We start from the raw sequence: 19,415 nt of genomic DNA on the forward strand, positions 1-19,415 counted from the left end.
TCCTCACTTACTTATATTTATTATACAAGATATTTGACAAAGATAAGACAGATGTCAATTCATTTGATAGGCATTGCCATTGTACAAATTAGGAAAATATATTTTTATTATTCACAGTTAGCTGATGAGAATTCCAAACCTCAGAGAAATCAAATAACTTGGCCCAGATCTCAGCCAGACTAGGAACACAAATCAGTGCTTCCAAATTGTATCTAGTTTTCCTTCCTCCAAGTTATTGAGCATGATTATTCCAGACTCCTGAGCGTGAAAACAAAAATAAAAATTCAACGTGTGTTTTAGTCCACTATTGCCATTATAGTAGCCATTCTTCTTTCTGTCACAATTTTTCTGGGGTACTAGTAAAAATAATGAACATGAAACTGCTAAGATTTATTTATGAACACCAAATCTGTTTTCTTGGACAAATAATCATAAACATCACACTTTGTATTTCTTTATCATTATAAAAATCTGTTTCTTAAAAACTAGAAAGTAAACTTCATCTCGAATTATCATGCAAAGCAATGTTTCTGAATGAATTTTATATGAGGCTTCAAAAATGAACCCAAACATGCATGGAAATTTACTTTGTCATAAAGAAGGAATTTCATATCATTAGATAAAGGAAGAACTTTTCAATGAATGTGGTTTTGCCAACTGACTTAAAATCTGTGAAAAATACATAAATTAAATTTCTTACATTAATTCTATAAAAATTTAAAAAATTAAATGTAGAAATGAGATAACATTAGGCAAAGACCTAAGATTGCTAAAAACTTAGAGCCCTTAAAATGATTGATTTAGTTTACATATAAAAGTAAAATTTCTGCAGAGGCAAATACCACAAAAGAACAAGTGACAAACTCCAAAAAGATATTTGTGAAGCATATGAAAGACAAAAGGCTAAAATCCTTAATATATACATGTCTGTTACAAAAGACCAACAATCCAATTACAACAAAACAGCAAAGGATCAGGAGAGAGGTTTTTACATGGCTTTCAAACGTATGATTAAAAAATTTTATCCTGGCAGCGCCTGTAGCTCGGTGGGTAGGGTGCCGGCCACATACACCAAGCTGGAGGGTTCAAACCAGCCAGGGGCCAGCTAAACAACAATGACAACTGCAACAACAACAACAACATAGCTGGGCATTATGGCAGGTGCCTGTAGTCCCAGCTATTTGGGAGGCTGAGGCAAGAGAATTGCTTAAGCCCAAGAGTTTGAGGTTGCTGTGAGCTGTGACGCCACAGCATGCTACCGGGCAACATCTTGAGACTCTGTCTCAAAAACTAAAAATAATTTTTTTTTATCCTTACATATGCTAGAAATGTAAAGTAAAATCACAATGGGATATGATATTTACTTACCAAATTGGCAAAGAGAGTATATTTTATTTTATATCACACTGGAAAGTTACTTTGCTTTAGCCTTCTTGTAAAGCAATTTAGAATTATTTACCATGTTTAAACAAGAACATGCCTCTTGGCAAGGCAATTCCATTTCTAAACAATCATCTGACTGAAATTTCCTCATACTCTTGGTGTATGTACAAAGACCTTCCTCCAGCAACATTTGCAGCATTGTTTCCATTAGCAAAGAGCCAGATATATCATAAATGACTACCGGTCTGGAAGTTGTTAAATGCATCTTTGTAATAAAGTATTATGCATTCATTGAAAATAAAGAGGCAAATATATAGCTAAAGAATCAAAAGGTCCTTTAAAATATGTTATATATTTAAGGGTAAAAAGGTTACAGGATATAAGATACATAAGATGTTATTTATCTGTAAACCTATCAATACACATATATAACTAAATGTATTTGTAAAAATAAACTTGAACATACTTGTATATGCAAAATTCCACATGTGCTAATATGTGCACAGAATATCTTATGAAGAGTGGAGAATGGACAACTGGAGTAAGGAGTGGAGGAGAGATTTGTCTGTGTTTTACTTATATGTTTTACATTTTTTTGTATTTGTGACAATAATGAGGACAAAGCAACAATACTATGGTGTTACTCATGAGCATTTTCCTAAGGAGTGCATATAGAGTGTGATTACTGAGAAGGGACACTAAAAAAGGGGCTTCAGTGGGGATGCGAGGAAGCCTGCCCTACTGAACAAGGAAGTCTGGTGGGGCCATAAGAACACTCACCACTCAGCAGTTCTCACCAAAAAATGGAAAAGAATGTGGGTATGAGGCAACCAAGGTAACCAATGATCAATAGAAAAAGACAAGAATCAATGACGAATAGAAAAGGGCAATAATGCCTGGATGCATAGAGAAGCCAGTAAAAGAGTGACAACCAGTTTCAAATGGAGAGAAAAGGAGTATTCATTTACACCTCTCTATGCCTTTGCATCTCTGTCTCCATCTCTCTTACCTCTTCTCCTTCTTGAGAGGGACTCACTTTCAACTCTCTTTGGAAGTGCTCTAGACTTTCCCTTTGTTCTTAAATAAAATTTCTCTTTGTTACACTGAAACTTGTGCAGTTGGCTTCTCTATTCATGCTGCCTGTGCTGTTCCAGGTTTATTTTCAGTTTCCACCCACCTTTGCTTTTGATGACCACTGTGACTCAATTGAACTTTGTAGCTCAGCCAAATAATCAAACCCGATCACCTGAGTTCAGGGAACCTGGATCCCTGACCTCCAACAATTACAACTATGAAAATATGTGCTTAAAGCCTAAGGTGAAATATACCAATACTTGAATCAAATTTTCTTTGCCATAGTTTTATATTCAAATTTATCAAAGTTATTTGATAAATTTAATTTAACGTCATATAGTGTTACATGAATTTGAAAAAATGACTCATATCCCACTCCCACTCTACCTTCAATTCCTATTTTCACAAGGAAAGTACTTTCGGCTCTTTCATATTTTCTGCCTGGACGATTCTTGAATATTTCTAACTTGATTCAAACTTTTCAAAAATATTCATCCTTTGCTTTTCAGGGCCAGCAACTGCTCCATGCACTTCAGATTCATCACTGAACAAAAGAAAAATCCCTACCTGTCAGAAGCTAAAATTTTAGGGAAAGATGGGAGAACATAAATAATAAGCCTAATAAATTAGGCTATATAGTACGTTAGAAGAGGATTAGTGCAGTGGATAAAGGAAACTCTAAAGTAGGGGAGGGTGTATCAGGTACATGAAGTGGGGAGACCTAGTGGAGTGGTAGGGAGAAGTCTCCTTCCAAAAATGAGATTTTCAAACTTGCAGGAAGGAAAGAACTTAACCAAGTAGATATCTAGGATACAGAATTCCAAAGAACAGCAATGGTCCTACAGCAAGAGGATACCTGATGCATTTTAATAACTAGCAGGCCAGCGGGTAAGTGTAGGAGATAAAGTCAGCAGAGGCGGGTGTCATGTGGGCCTTTGTAGGCCATTGTAAGAACTTATTCATGGCTCTAAGCAGAGAAATGAGGAGATGCATGATTCTACGTGAATTTCAGAAGTCTTATTCCGCCTGTCGTGTTTAGAATTCCCTGGAAATCACGACAGCATGAGATCAAAAAGAAGGCTAAAGCAGTAATCTAGGTGAGTATTTAGTCCATTCCATTCAGGGGCTGCTATAACAAAATACCATAAACTGGGTACCTTGTAAACAATAGTAATTTATTTCTCACAGTTCTGGGGGCTGATATGTTCAAACCAAAGTCCCAACATATTTGGTGTCTGATGAGGGCTGGCGTTCTGGTTTATAGATAGAGCCTTCTCACCATGCTATCTCGCATAGTAGAATGGGAAAGGCAGCCCTTTTTAATCTAATTACCCCAAAGCCCCCCCTCATCTTAATGCCATCGTAGTGTATGTTTTTAACGTATGAATATTGGGAGAACACATTGTCCTTAGCATTGAGAGATGATAGGGATTCAGAGCAGAGAGTAAACAACAGAAGGAATAAAATTATGAATATATTTTGAGGATAGAGATAGAGCATCCTAAGGGATTAGATGTAGGCTGCTCTCACTTCATTTTATTTTCCATTTTGTATTTATCTATTAACTTCTGGCTACAGAAAACAACTATTCAGCTTTCTTTCACATAATATTTCCTTTTAATACACATGCACACAACATACACACACTCCTGCTCCCCACACCCTCCAGTGTAATTTATAATTATATCCTAATTTCAGATAAGTCAGTGTGTATAGTGTAGTGATGATTCAGTTTTCATTTAAAATTTCTTTTCTCTAGCTTTTTGTTGCTCATTGAGTTAAAAGATGTTATGAGTATATATAATTTTTCTGTGATTTTTTTTAATGTAGTCCTCAAAATTATATGGCCCAACTCAGAATAATCACACACATCAGGTAGTCTATCAGCTCATTTTTCTTCAGTCTTTGCTGGTGATTACATGCTTCAAACTGGATTCTCTACACACATGTCTTACTGGAATTCATCTTTACAGCCCTTGCTTTCTTGCATTAAATCCCTGCTTTTGTGCACCTTGTGCTTTTGGCTTTTTCTTTTAGAGAAGCATATCCTTCAGTACCTTCCTGAGAATCCTGGAACAAGAACAAGAGTGTCTGTATCCAAAAATTTCTAATTGTCTTATAATATTTACTTGATTGATATTTTACCTGAGCATAGATTTCTAAGAAGGAAATAAATTTTCCTTAATATTTTTCAATTGTTACTTTATTGAAGTCTAGCTTCCAGTGTTTTTGTTGAGAACTCAAATTTTTTTTCTTTATCAGCCTTTACATATAAATTTTTAGCCCTCTCCTATACTCCTGACAGATTTTATGTTTTTACTTGATTACTGGTGATTGCAGTCTCACTATAACATATCTCTATCCAGGTATCTTTTCTTTCATTTTGCTGCATACTGATGAACATCTTCAGTAGAAATGTTCAAACCTTTTTCAATAGGGAAAAAATTATTTTTTATAATAAAGTTAAATGATAATAATGGCCAGAAAAGAAATGTTGTAAGAGAAAATTTTCTTTTTTATAGTAATTTGAGGAGAGTTTAATAAGATAACTATTTTTATTTTTAATTTCTGGAATATTTATTCATTTATTTATTTTTTATTGTTTGAGATTCATTGAAGGTACAAAGAATTAGGTTACACTGATTGCATTTGTTAGGTAGAGTCCCTCTTATAATTGTGTCCTGCCCCAAGAGGTGTAGAAAATTTTCTTTCATTGAATTTTGAATATGTAATTGTACCATTACAGAGATAAATATTACACTAGCAACCAAAACATCTACAAAAATACAGTTGCATCACTGAAGTAACATTTTATTTTCTTGATTTATTTTCTGACATTAAAACAATTAACATTTAAAAAGAAGAAGAAATCTATATTTTAAGTATAGTAGATAAATTCAGTTAAATATTTTAGGTAGGAACTAATATATGCATGTAAGATGTAAAGATACACATATTATACCTTTAATTCACCCTTGTTTCTTTGTTTTAAATTTCATAAACACAAATAAAAACTCCACGTGGTCCTAACAGAAGACACAATTGAAGTAGCTAGTTTTCATGACTGTTGGGGTATCATTGTTTCTTTCTTTCTTACTTTTAAAATGTTAACTTTTTTCATTCAAAAACCGGGAAGAGAAGAAAGATCATTCAAAAACTGGGAAGAGAAGAAAGATGTCAACTAGCTGACACCAAAACCGGAGCTGCCTGAAGGCATTGGCTGCAGGAGGGATCTGCAGATAGAAAGCTGGCTGTCAAAGGTCCCAGCAGCCTGGGAGATGCTCTGGGAGAGCAAAGTTGCTGACCCCAATAATTTTTCCTTTTCAGGAAGAGAGAAGCAGAAGCTCACTCTTGTTCTTGGTCTTGTACTCTCTCATTCATAACTGTCTCCAAATTACCGCCTTTGTGTTCGTCAGTGACTGACCATGCTCTGCAAGGTGCCCTCATTCAGGCAGTGTGGAGCAATCCTCCCACTGTTCAGGCAGGGTGTGTAGAGCTTCTGAAAGCCACATCTCTTAGAGAAGATGTGCTGGGCCTTATGTGTGTTGAATGTATATGTGGTTGTGCTCTCGGCTCTCTTCAGGATCTCCAAATGAGGAATTGGAGCAATGAAATGTCTACTCTGCTGTTGCTAGCAAACACTGCAAGGACAGTCAAAAATGTGCAAGTCTACTGAGGCCCAGACTTCAAAAGGAGCTGCTGCATAGTACTTGTGCTTCAACAGGTCCTAATACTCAAATATGTCCAGCAGAGGATTGGTGGAGCACTAGAAGGTGAGTCTGCAGCTTCTGGAACATCTCCTCCCATCACTCCTGCTATCCCCTGGTCCAGCATGGCCACCAAGGATTCTAGGGGTTGCATGGGCTGCAGCACTAGAATCTGAGCTGCCTTCTGGGCTGTGGACAAGTGCCTGGGCTTCTGCTTGGCCTAGAGATGCCTCACAGTTGCCAGGAGCTCATGGATCACTGAACTCTGTTGTTGCCAGGGCCAAGGCAGTACCCACAGGGGCTACAGAGGCCTGCCTGCTTCTGCTTGCACTGCTAAACACTGCAGTGCTCCTCATCCATCACAGGGCTCCTGCAGTCTGGCACACAGGCTGCCTTTGGCAGCTTATTTCTAATCTCCTGTTCAAAAGTGGATGTCTATGGTATTACAGGTATTGGAGTCCCAGCTGTGCCTGAAGCTACTTAGAATAATTTCAACTGTTAATAGAAAGAAACCTCAAACTCTGTGAAATAATCTAAAAAGATTTATTAAGTCAGACCTGAGTGACCATTGGCCACTGGAGCCATCCCCCAAGAAGCCTTGAGTAAGGGGTCTCAGAGTAGTCAGGTTAAAGACCAGTTTGATACATTTTAGGGAGATAAGACATCATCAAGTGGGAGTAAGGAGGTGGAAGAACTTACAGGATATTGATGGGATCAGAGATTCTTTGATTTGTATTGATTAAAGAAATACAGCTTTGTCTGAAAGCTTGGAATGTTTTCAGTTAAGATAAAGGAGTATGTTAATTAGAAACAAGCCACAATATATGACCTCAAGTGGTCTGTTAAGCAAATTAATAGCCTACAGATGTGATTTAACTTTTGCTTTGCATGGACTTAGGTCTTGTCAATAATTTAGTATCTCATTGTCATGAAGCGTCTGTTTTGTCAGTCTCAGGATCTCTGTTTTGATATTAATACTGGTCAATTTTGTCTAAACGACAGAAGAGAGGGGAGTATAATGAACTGTGTCTGGCCTCCCTTACTTTCATGATGGAGGACTCAGTTTCAAGGTTTTTATAGCGTCTTATTGGCCAAGAGAGCATCTGTTCAATTGGTGGGGAGTGGATGTTAGGGTTTTATTTTAGCTTACTGTAGTAGATGTACATGGCATTGCATACAGAAAATGGCAGTGTTAGTATGATCTGAGGGTGTGGTTGGGGGGCCCTCTGATATCAAAAGATCACTGCTTGGGCATTTGCACAGCCTTGGTTGAATGGTCAGTCTCAACTGGTTTGAACTAGATAGGAGCTGACCCGCATTCCTTAAAAACAATTGAAGCAGCCATTACCATAGTGACTTATGAAAGGTAGCTATGAAGTAGCCAGTGAAGGTTAAGTTTTAATGTTCAGCATCATGGCCTTCAGCTACCACAGCCTTCAGCTTCAAGGAAAAAATAAAACAAACAAACAAAAAAATCAAGCAACTAAAAGCAAGCAGGGAAAGCAGACCTGGTGGAATTAACTCCTTGATTTCATTCTAGTCACTACTATATGCGTTCTAACTATCTACTAAAATATAATAAACTTTTGAGATTGCCTTCATTTTAGAAATGACTTGGAAATGTTAAATAATCTACCTAGAGTTATACAGCTATAAATAAATAGTGGAGACAAGACATAGCTTCCAAGTTCAGATATCATTCTTTACTTTCACACCGCAATATCTGTTCTTTTGAAAACGAAACCTTCAACTCCACTACATAGTATCACCATTAAAAGCAAGTGTACCACACTGTCAATAATTGAGGGGAGAAAATAAATCATATGTTTCTTTCCATGTTATAAAGACAAAATAAGGATTGATTTATTTTTCTTGTATTTTCAGGTGATTTATTTTCCATTGAGATATACATACAAGTGGATAAATAATTATAGACTAGGTAAGAAATTTTACTGAAAACAATTGAAAGTAATAAGCACAGATTAGATCAAAATATGGAGAATAATATGACCAGAGGAGTAAATGGTTTTGAAAAATGTTAATTGATTTTCATTGATCATTTATAACCAAGTATTTTATTTATATTATACTTTAATATTTTAATTAACATAATAATCAAGTTCATTCCTTTCCTTACTCATAAGTAAATCTGGCTATCAAAAAGTCCAACTTGCAAAAGCTTAAAAAGGAAGTTGTGGGGTTAATATCCAAATTTTCTATTTTAATCTCTCCACTGTTCCCCATATTAAGGCAAATGAAAGCTTTTTTTTATGATAAATGGGAAAAGTATCTTAGAAATAGTTGGTTAGGGAAATTGCTAGAATATTGATGGAAAATGATATAACATACAAGCATTAGTGAAAACAGTTGTAGAGCACATCATACAATGAGAAGAAATAAAAGGTGGGAAAGGAAGGAAGAAAAAGGAAAATGGAAGAAAGGGCTGAAGAAAAACAGAGGAAGGAAGGGAGGTTGAAATAGAAATATGAATAATAAACGTTTAAGGCTCAGCACCCATAGCTTAGTGGTTAGGGCACCAGCAACACACACAGTGTGGGCTGGTGGGTTCAAACCTGGCCCGGACCTGCTAAACAACGATGACAACTACAAAAAAAAAAATAAATAAAATAGCCGGGCATTGTGGTGGGTGCCTGTAATCCCAGCTACTTGGGAGGCTGAGGCAAGAGGGAGTATCCTGTGACACCACGTCTTTCTTCAGAGGGCGACGTGGTGAGACTCTGTTTCAAAAATAAATAAATAAATAAACATTAAAAATGTGTGGGAGAAATATTGCATTACATAGGGAGCAAAAGAACTCTGGAAAGAGAGATGATAGCTTTGAGGCCAAGTGGAATACAACAACGCAGACTGTGAAAATTGTATCTGTTCCTTATAGGCTGGTAAAGATCTTGAGTAAAAGATTACACAAGCTGATCTTTAAGGTTCTTTGTCTTAAAAAAATTGACTGCTTTGTATTCTGCTTCATTTTTCATGTGTTTGGGCTTCTGTGAAATAGTCTCCCCAGGGCTCCTTTTACATCTTTATTTCTCAGTGTGTAGATGAGGGGATTCAGCATTGGGGTCACAACTGTATAGAAGAGAGAGATGAATTTCCCATGAGTATGGGCATAAGAACTATTAGGCTGGATGTAGACAGCTGTGATAGTCCCATAGAAGAGGGACACTACCATCAAGTGGGATCCACAAGTACCCAGAGCTTTGTGCCAAGCCTGGGATGACTTGATCCTTAAAACTGCCTTGGCTATATGTCCGTAGGACAGCAATATCAGTGCTAAGGGCAAAAGGAGCAAGACCAATGAAGCAATGAAGAGCTCGACCTCGTTGGCATGGATGTCCACGCATGCAAGCTTAATCATGGAGGGCACTTCACAGAAGAAATGATGGAGCCACCGGTGTCCACAACGAGGCAGCCAGAGGGTCATAGTGCTATGGATGATGGAGTTTCCTAGTCCACTCAGCCATGCAACCCCGGCCAGGGTCTGGCACAGCTGTGGGTTCATCACAGCTGTGTAAGAGAGAGGTTTGCAAACTGCAGCATAGCGATCAAAAGCCATTACAGCCAGGAGAACACACTCAGTGGAGCCCAGTGCCAAGGAGACATAGAGCTGGATGACACAACCCAGGAATGTGATGGCCTTGGCTGGTCCTTTGAGGTTCCACAGCAGCTGGGGGACAATACTGGTGGTAAAACAGATATCTACTAGGGATAGGTGAGTAAGAAAGAAGTACATGGGGGTTTTGAGTTTAGGGTCTATAGAGGAGATCAGAATAATTACTGTATTTCCCACAAGTGTAAGGAGATAAGATATCAAAACAACTGGAAAAAGTATCTTTTCCAGCCACGGCTGGTCAGAGAAGCCTGCCAGGATGAAGTCTCCATTGACACTGATATTGATTGTGCCCATTACTCTGTTCAGAAAAGGAGAAAAACATTACAAGAACTCAGAGAGGATAATGTGTTGACCACTGGTCTCAGTATCAAACTTTAATAAATAAAGGTTTGTTATTGAAACATTGAATCTGAGAGAAACTAAAGTGACTCATGGAATAAATTTTGATGCAGGGTCCGTCCTTCAGAAGTCATAGCAGGTGGCATTAATGATGGCTGGCTATTGTGACTGAGGGATAATCATTAAAAATCAAGATAAAATTTTACCACAGAAAAAAATTAAAAAGGTAGAAAGAGAATGTCGAGAAATAAAATATATTCAATTAATTTTTGCCTTATGACAAATAAATTAAAAGAAAAAACTGACTCAGCTGCTCCAGTTCCAGGTCTGTGGGCCTCCAAGTCTCCCCATCTCCTCTCCAGCATGGCCCATGACAGCTCTGCTAGCCAAACCAGAGCAACAAATCATAGGTGCAGTTGCACCAAATTCACAGATGATCAATTGAAAATCCTCATCAATACCTTCAATCAAAAATCTTACCCGGATTATACCACCAAAGAAAAACTTGCTTTAGAACCCAACCCTGATGAGTCAAGAATGCAGATCTCGTTTCAGAATCGAAACGGCAGGCACAAATTGGAGAAAAAAAACAGAACTTGAGGAGACTTTAGAATTGAGCCAAAGCCAAGGACAAGTTTGCCCTGCAGAAGACAAACAAAGAGGAGAAACCAGACAATGTTGCACCTCCTACAGTCCCCACAGTTATACACTCTCATCCAGGTGTTTACCAAAGACCGTTACCCTGGGATTGAATGCAGAGAACAATTTGCTGAAGTAATTGTAGTTCCAGAGTCAAGAGTCCAAATTTGGTTTCAAAATTGAAGACCTAAATACCATTCCCAGAGAGGAAAAAGAGAACATGAGAAGTCCTTAGAACAAGACGAGGATCAAGATCTCTGAGGGAGATCAAGGTATAGAAGATACACAATGGGACCACGATCACCAGCAGCACTATTATTTCTCTGAAGCCAGAACATGGTGGATTCTTTTATTTATTTATTTCCTATAAACTGCAGAAGATTGAAGATGGCACAGAATATTTCATGTCATCAACTTGGGTTCCAAATCTCTCCCACAGTCTTCCTGTGAATCTACCCTTCTCTGCAGACTGTAGGCTGAGCCTTCTGGAGGTGTAAAGGGCTTCAGGAGGCAGAGACAGACACCAGAGGCACCACACTACCCTACTGACCTGGACTGGATCCAGTGTTCAGACCTTGAGATGATAAAAATAAACTTAGTAATAACCAAAGAAAAAACAAAAGAGGAAGAAACCTCAGTAATACAGATGTCTAATATATGTAAATAATATAAGAAGCAGCATTTCCATTCTTCAATTGTAAATTTTGAGTTGGGCATTTTTAAAAAAGGATTTGATGTACACTAAGGACATTCAGTTTCTGGAGATTACAGAGATTATTTTTCCTACCAAATGGCAAACATTTGGCTAGTGAAAGTAATAATAAGAACATTTATATGCAAATGTGTAATCATGAGGACATATATCAAAAACATTTTCTTTAGCCATTAGTCAACTCATTTAGTTTACCAGCTTATTGCTGATGTACATTTACACAATGCACCTCAGAACCACTCTCTTTTCCTTCTTTAGTGTGTGGTATTGGGAAAGGGAGTCAGCTTTCTGGCCTTGTGTATTGAATTAAAAAGCTGTTGAATCTGAATGGAGGGAGGGGGGATTGGAGTAAGGCAGTCTCTTTACTGGGATAAAAGAGGCGACCTCAATGTGCATCGAACCCACGCAGAATTTTCACCTTCTGTTATAGAAGACTAACATCCCAAGATGTTTAATGGACTTTTGAAAATTCCAAGCAATTATAAATACAGAAATTTAAAATATATTCACCGAGACAAAGCATATACTCAAAGATCATAACTGTACCTCATATCTAGGAAAAACAGGAATGTACCACGTATCAGCAAAACTCACAGACTTTAAAATTCTTTCCTAGTAATAATTGCATGTCCTTGAAATTGTTTTATTACTTGTTGCAAAAATTAATCATGAAAGTAAAATATAGTATGTAATTCTCAGTGATTACTACCTTCTATTAATTTCATCATGTAAAAATGACACTTAGCAGAATTTAGTGGCAATGAAATTAATGAAGGCAAGAGATGTAGCAGGTGAGGGATCTGGACACCTACTAGTAGAATCAAGTCACTAGCGATCCTTCAAAACAGGTAGAGGTGAGCACAATTGTAAAAATAGAACATAAAACTACCCCCAAGGAACAAACTGCTATATATACATATATCTAACTACGTCATATATTTAAATACATATATTTATATATGTTCATAAAACATATACAAAAGATATATACATTTCTAATTCTAATAAAGACACAATCATGTGCATATATATCCATGCAAACAAACGTAAATATACACATATATTCCCATTCGCTTAGCTAGACTAAGATGTACTCATTTTACTTCTATAAAAGAAAAAAATAAAGCCAGACACACTTCGCTCTTGTTCTAATCTCTTTAATACAGCCCACTTGTTACCACCTTACCCACCTCAATCAAACAAGACTTTTTCTGTTTTTAACAATATATGCACAATACCTCAAAAGAAATGTGATGAGAGATTAATTCATGATCACGAACCTTCTTCTGATTGATAAGAATGTGTTCCTATTAGTCTTCTAGAACTGCATTTCACAATGATGAAAGATTCAACATCACAAGAATATTACCTCCTCTCACCCAGGTGAGCATCACTTTTAACCAGAATCTCAATTTACCATTAAAAGGTAAGAAGCATGCGTATGGTACGGATATAAAATCAAGGCATAAATAGAAATGGAAAAGTTAAAAGCAAGGAAATTTTCCATACTATTTACACTTATAATCACATTTTAATAAGAAAAGGACATTTAACCCATTGGGTTCAAGTAGTTATTATTTCAAAATGTCAACTCAGTGCCTACAGCCCATGTATTGGTTATGGGGTCTGTTATTTGAGATTGGATGTCTCTGAGAGAGCAAATCAGGAGAGATTGGGAGAGGACACAGGACATTAAATGCAAAAAGGTCCCAGGGATACAGTACTCCCAATACGGCAATTAATATCAATCTCTACAGTATCCAAAGATAAACTGTCCCAGGAGATCATTCTGAGATACTTTTGCCTCTCTGATTTTTCAGTATTACTAAATATAGATAAAGTTCTAAAGATATTTAACTTTTGCTTTCAAAACGGCTCAAGGTTGAATTTTCCCATTTGTGCTGTCTGTGTTAAATTTCCATCAATAATCTAGTATTACATATATAAATACATAAAATAGATGTCCTGTTGGCTCATAACTTCATATTATGTTTATCCTAACTTAAAATTTCCTATCACTTTGTCTTTTCCTCACACTTACCATGAAAAATTGCAGGTCTGGAGCCTTTCAGCAAGGCCTTTTTCTTCACTTTTTATAGGCACTTAAGAGGTGCTAGAAATAGATATACAAGTATGTTGAATCATTCCCTTAAAAGTCCTTAGTTTCTTTTAACTTCAAATGGGCTCTCCACCCTCCTGAGAAATCATTCTATGTGTGTCCTGTTATTTGTCTCTCCCATTCCCATTGCAAACGCTCAGCAGATTCTTCAGTCCTTTTACCCAGTGTCTCATATGTCTCCAAAAGGTTATGTTGCTTTGATTTCCAAGATAAAACAGAGGCCCCTGGTAGAAATTCCACTAGCTTTCTACCTCCCACCTATACATTTATCCACATGCATATCCATCCTTCATTCTTTTCTTTAGATGGTAATAAAAGAATTAAATTTGTTTTTGTTTAAGTCTAATCCATCTTTCAATATTTTAGACTCCAAGGAAAAACTGATACACATTCATGTTCCTGTTAGGTGATAGTAATGACTAAGTGGATCAGGTATAAGAAAAATAATTACAATAATGCAATGATAAATGGCAACACACATTTAGCTAAAGCAAGACCTTTTTAGTTCAGCATAACTTTGACAACAAAAGATGAAAGGAAATTGCATGGTAATCTCACTAATTAACACAAATTTGAAGATACTATCAAGTAAGTCAATAATAAAAAGAAAACATAAACATTGGTCATATTGAATTTATTCCAGAACCAATAAATAAATAAATTTAAATGACAAAAAAACAGAATAAAAAGAGAAAACTATATCATCATATCATTAGATTCAAAATCAAATATTTGATAAAGCTCAAGATTCACAAAAATAATAAAAATGATTTATGAAGCTAGGAATAGAATGAAAGACCCTAAGTTGTTAACCCAGATCTAATAAACCTTTCAGCAAGCACTATGTACAAATTGAAAAATTTCCCTTCAAAATTGAGAAAAAGACAAAAACACCCTCTATCACCACCTCTATTTAAACTACTTAATTTTAGAGATTTTAGCAAGTATGGTTGGATAAGAAATAAGCAAGATTGGAATGGAAGAAATAAAACTTCATTTTATATTATATATGTATATATAAAAAATATGACTACATTCATAGAAAACCCACAGGATCAAAATGTAGATTGTAATTATAATGTTTAGAAAGATCAGCATAACAAATTAAATTCTACTTCCATATACCAGTGATGTTTAAAAAAATTACTTAATAAAGATATCATTTCTAATGGCATCAATAAAGAGTAGGAATAAATATTGAGAAATATGTGTAGGACATCTACACAAAAATTTTTAAAATATTATTTAGACATATGTAATGTAAAATGACAAATGATTGGAAGACTACAGTTACTCATACATTAGAAGATTTAGAATTATAAATATATTATAATAAAAATAAAATTTTAGAGATATTATTTGTACTTTAGACTCATATTCAACTAACAATCAAAATCCCAGCAAGTTTATTTGTAGAATTTTATAAAATTATTCTAAAATGTGTACAAAACTACAAAGAACCAATATTTCTCATTTTAATTTTTACTATTATTTTCATATTTCTAATTTATCTTGTGGTTTCTTTGATACATTTATTAATTATTAAACACATTCTCTTGTTCTAATTATCTATTAAATCTGATACTATATACAGAACATGTAAATTAAGTTTTATTGTTAATGATAAGTATGTCATATATCACCATATATTCTCTTAAGGAACAATTTATATTCAGAGGTATACTTTAAATTCACTTAAGTGGAAACCGTAGGTATAACTGTTATGATTGATGACACAAAGAACACAGGAGAAATAATAAAATTATGATAACAAAGAAATAAAGGAGGAAATTGCCCTTGCATTAATCAATGATAGCTTTGCATATGAAACACGGATATAACCTTCACTTATATGCAAATTCAATACTACTGCCCCAAAAGAAGGTCTGTCTGGATAAAAGATTTAAGTTTAAGACACAAAATAATAGAAATTCTAGAAGAAAGTGTGGAGAAAACACTTGACAAAATTGGCCTGGGAAAGATTTTATGAAACAGACCACTTTGGCAGTTGCAGCAACACCAAAAATAAATAAATGGGACATAATCAAGCTAAAACGCTTCTGCACAGCTAAGGGTACCACAACTAAAGCAAACGGACAGTCTTTGGAATAGGAGAAGATATTTGTGTGCTACAAATCTGACAAAGCGTTGATGACTAGAATCTACAGAGAACTCAAGTTAATAAGAAAAAAGCAAACAACCCCATTTCTTTGTGGGTAAGAGACTTGAATAGAAAATTCTCTGCAGATGACAGATGAATGGCCAACAAACATGAAAAAATGCTCATCATCTCTAATCATCAAAGAAATGCACATCAAAACCACTTTGAGATATCACCCAATTACAGTTAGATTGGCCCACATCACAAAGTCCTGAATCTGTAGATGCTGGTGTGGATGCAGAGAGAAAGGAACACTTTTGCACTGCTGGTGGGATTGCAAACTAATACAATCTTTACGGAAAGAAGTATGGAGAATTTTCAAAGAACTGAAAGTGGACCTTCTACTTGATCCTGCAATCCCATTACTAGATATCTACTCAGAAGAACAAAAATAATTTTACCACAAGGACATTTGCACCAGAATGTTTTTGCAGCTCAATTCACAATTGCCCATCTACCCATGAATGGATTAACAAACTGTGGAGTACTATTCTGCCATAAGAAAAGATGGACAATTTACCTCTTTTGTGTTTACCTGGATGGAGTTGAAACACATTGTTCTTAGTAAAGTATCTCAAGAATGGGGAAAAAAAATCCAATGTACTCAATACTAATATGAAACCAATATCTAAACAACTATATTCCCACACAAAAGAAAAAACACAAATGTAGTCTACCAAGGGGGAGGGGAGAGGAGAGAGAGGGGACAGAGAGGAGGAAGAGTGATTGGCTGAAGGGGGAGGTCAACTGGCGGGATCTCACCTAAGCTCACAATGGATATAACACCAGGGTGTTCAGCACACTCCCCCTAGGTGAAGGGCTGAACTACAACTTGAACTTTACCTTAGAACTAAAAACAATGTAACCCAAACATCTATACCTTCGTATTAATTTATAATAAAAATTAAAAGATCTATCTATATAGTAGCAGAGAAGTTTTTTACTCTTTGGAAGTTATATGTTAATCAATCAGTGTCCAGGTTTTCACAGGGATTGTTTACTGACATAGTAGACATAAAGAATAAACCCTGTTCTTTGATAACGTTTGCCTGGTAGTATGGACATTTTAACAATGTTGATTCTTCCCAGCCATGAGCATGGAATGTTTTTCCATTTGTTAACATTTTCAGCTATTTCTTTTCTTAGAGTTTCATAGTTCTCTTTATAGAGATCTTTCACGTCCTTTGTTAGATAAACTCCCAAATATTTCATCTTCTTTGGCACTACTGTGAATGGAATAGAGTCCTTGACTGTTTTTTCAGCTTGACTATTGTCGGTATATATAAAGGCTACCGATTTATGAATGTTGATTTTGTAACCTGAGATGCTGCTGTATTCCTTGATCACTTCTAAGAGTTTTGTAGTAGAATCCCTGGTGTTTTCCAGATATACAATCATATCATCTGTGAAGAGCGAAAGTTTGCTCTCTTCTGACCCTATATGGATACCCTTGATCGCCCAATTAGGATCGCCATCCTAATTGTGATGGCTAAAACTTCCATTACAATGTTAAAGCGCAGTGAAGACAATGGGCAGCCTTGTTTGGTTCCTGATGTGAGTGGAAATGATTTTAATTTAAGTCCATTCAATATGATAATGGCTGTGGGTTTGCTGTAGATGGCCTCTATCAGTTAAGAAATGTCCCTTCCGTACCCATTTTCTTAAGTCTTCTGATCATGAAGGGATGCTGGATATTATCAAAAGCTTTTTCTGCATCAATTGAGAGAATCATATGGTCTTTTTTTTTAATTTGTTTATGTGCTGAATTATACTTATAGATTTATGGATACTGAACCAGCCTTGAGACCCTGGGAGAAAACTGACTTGTTCATGGTGTATAATTTGTTTGATGTGTTGCTGGATTCTGTTTGTTAGGATATTGTTGAATATTTTTGCATCTATATTCATTAGTGATATTGGTCTATAATTTTCTTTCTTTGTTGGGTCTTTTCCTGGTTTGGGGGTCAGGGTGATGTTTGCTTCATAGAACGTGTTGGGTAGTCTTCCTTCTTTTTCTATGTTTTGAACAGGTTGAGTAATATACGTACTAGTTCCTCTTTAAAGGTTTGGTAAATTCTGAAGTGAAGCCATCTGGTCCTGGCCTTTTCTTTTTAGGGAGATTTTGTATGGTCAATGCTATTTCAGAACTTGATATTGGCCTGTTCAACATTTCCAGTTGATTCTGGCTAAGTCTTGGAAGGTGACATGCTTCCAAGTATTGGTCAATTTCCTTCAGATTTTCAAATTTCTGAGAATAAAGTTTCTTATGATATTTATTAAGGATTTTTTGAATTTCTGAGGAGTCTGTTGGTATTTTGTCTTTGTCATTTCAATTGATGAAATTAGAGATTTTACTCTTTTTTTCCCTGGTTAGGTTAGCCAAAAGTTTATCTATTTTATTGACCTTTTCAAAAAAGCAACTTTTTGATTTATTGGTCTGTTGTATAATTCTTTTGTTTTCAATTTCATTGAATTCTGCTCTAATTTTGGTTACTTCTTTTTTTCTACTGGGTTTGGGGTTGGAATGTTCTTCCTTTTCCAGTTACTTGAGATGCCCCATTAAGTTGTTAACTGCCTCTCTTTCAGTTCTCTTGAGGAAGGCTTGCAGTGCTATAAATTTCCATCTTAGGACTGCCTTTGCGGTATCTCAGAGGTTCTTATAATTCATGTCTTCATTGTTGTTTTGTTCCAAAAATTTGGCAATTTCCTTTAATCTCATCTATGACTCAGCTATTGTTCTGCATAAGGTTATTTAACTTCCATGTTTTTGTATGAGTATGCAGGTTCCTGTTGTTATTCAGTTCAACTTTTATTCCATGGTGGTCCAAGAAGATGCAAGGAATAATTTCTATTCCTTTAAATTTACTGAGGTTAGTCTTGTGACCTAAGATGTGATTTATTTTGGAGTATGTTCCGTGGGCTGATGAGAAGTATGTGTATTCAGTTTTGTTGGGATGAAATGTTCTGTACATGTCTGCTAAATCCAAATGTTGGATGGTTAGGTTTAAATCTAAAATTTCTTTGCTCAGCTTCTTATTGGAGGATTTATCCAACACTGCCAAAGGAGTGTTGAAATCTCTGACTATTATGGAGCTGGAGGAAATAAAGTTGCTTATGTCTGTTAGAGTTTCTCTTATAAATTGTGGTGCATTCTGGTTGGGTGCATAAATATTAATAATTGAAATCTCATCATATTGAGTATTACCCTTAACAAATATGAAGTGACCATACTTATTCTTCCTTACTTTTGTTGGTTTAAAGCCTATTGTGTCATCGAATAGAATTGCAACACCTGCTTTTTTCTGATTACCATTTGACTGAAATTTGGATGACCATCCTTTCACCCTGAGTCTATATTTATCCTTTAAGATAAGATGTGATTCTTGTATGCAGCAAATATCTGGCCTGAATTTTTGTATCCAGTCAGCCAACCTGTGCCTCATTCACATTAATGGAGAATATTGATAAATCTAGTAAAATTTTGGGTATTGAGTTTTTCGAAAGTCCAGTGGACATTTTTAATCCTTTCGCCACTTTAGAAGTTGGAGTTTGATCAAAAGTTTCTGAGCAAGTTTACTTTTGTGGTAGAGGATTGGGCTGGTCGTTATGGAGGATAGGTCTGAGAATATCCTGAGGAGCTGGTTTGGTTA

At 35.8% G+C, this 19,415-nt stretch overlaps 1 protein-coding gene across 1 annotated transcript; it reads right to left on the reverse strand.

Moving 5' to 3' along the window:
- Window positions 1-9,153: 9,153 nt before the first annotated feature.
- LOC128594702 (olfactory receptor 2G3-like) lies at window positions 9,154-10,089 on the reverse strand. Its single transcript, XM_053603609.1, has one exon. The coding sequence runs from the start codon at window positions 10,087-10,089 to the stop codon at window positions 9,154-9,156; it is 936 nt and encodes a 311-aa protein (XP_053459584.1).
- Between the last annotated feature and the right edge of the window lie 9,326 nt (window positions 10,090-19,415).

The sequence above is a fragment of the Nycticebus coucang genome, chromosome 9 (genome assembly GCF_027406575.1).
Source record: "Nycticebus coucang isolate mNycCou1 chromosome 9, mNycCou1.pri, whole genome shotgun sequence".
In the NCBI taxonomy this organism is placed as follows: Eukaryota; Metazoa; Chordata; class Mammalia; order Primates; family Lorisidae; genus Nycticebus; species Nycticebus coucang.

Excerpts from the sequence above, each read along its gene's own strand:
- LOC128594702 (XM_053603609.1), bottom strand. The coding sequence starts at position 10,089 with ATGGGCACAATCAATATCAGTGTCAATGGAGACTTCATCCTGGCAGGC.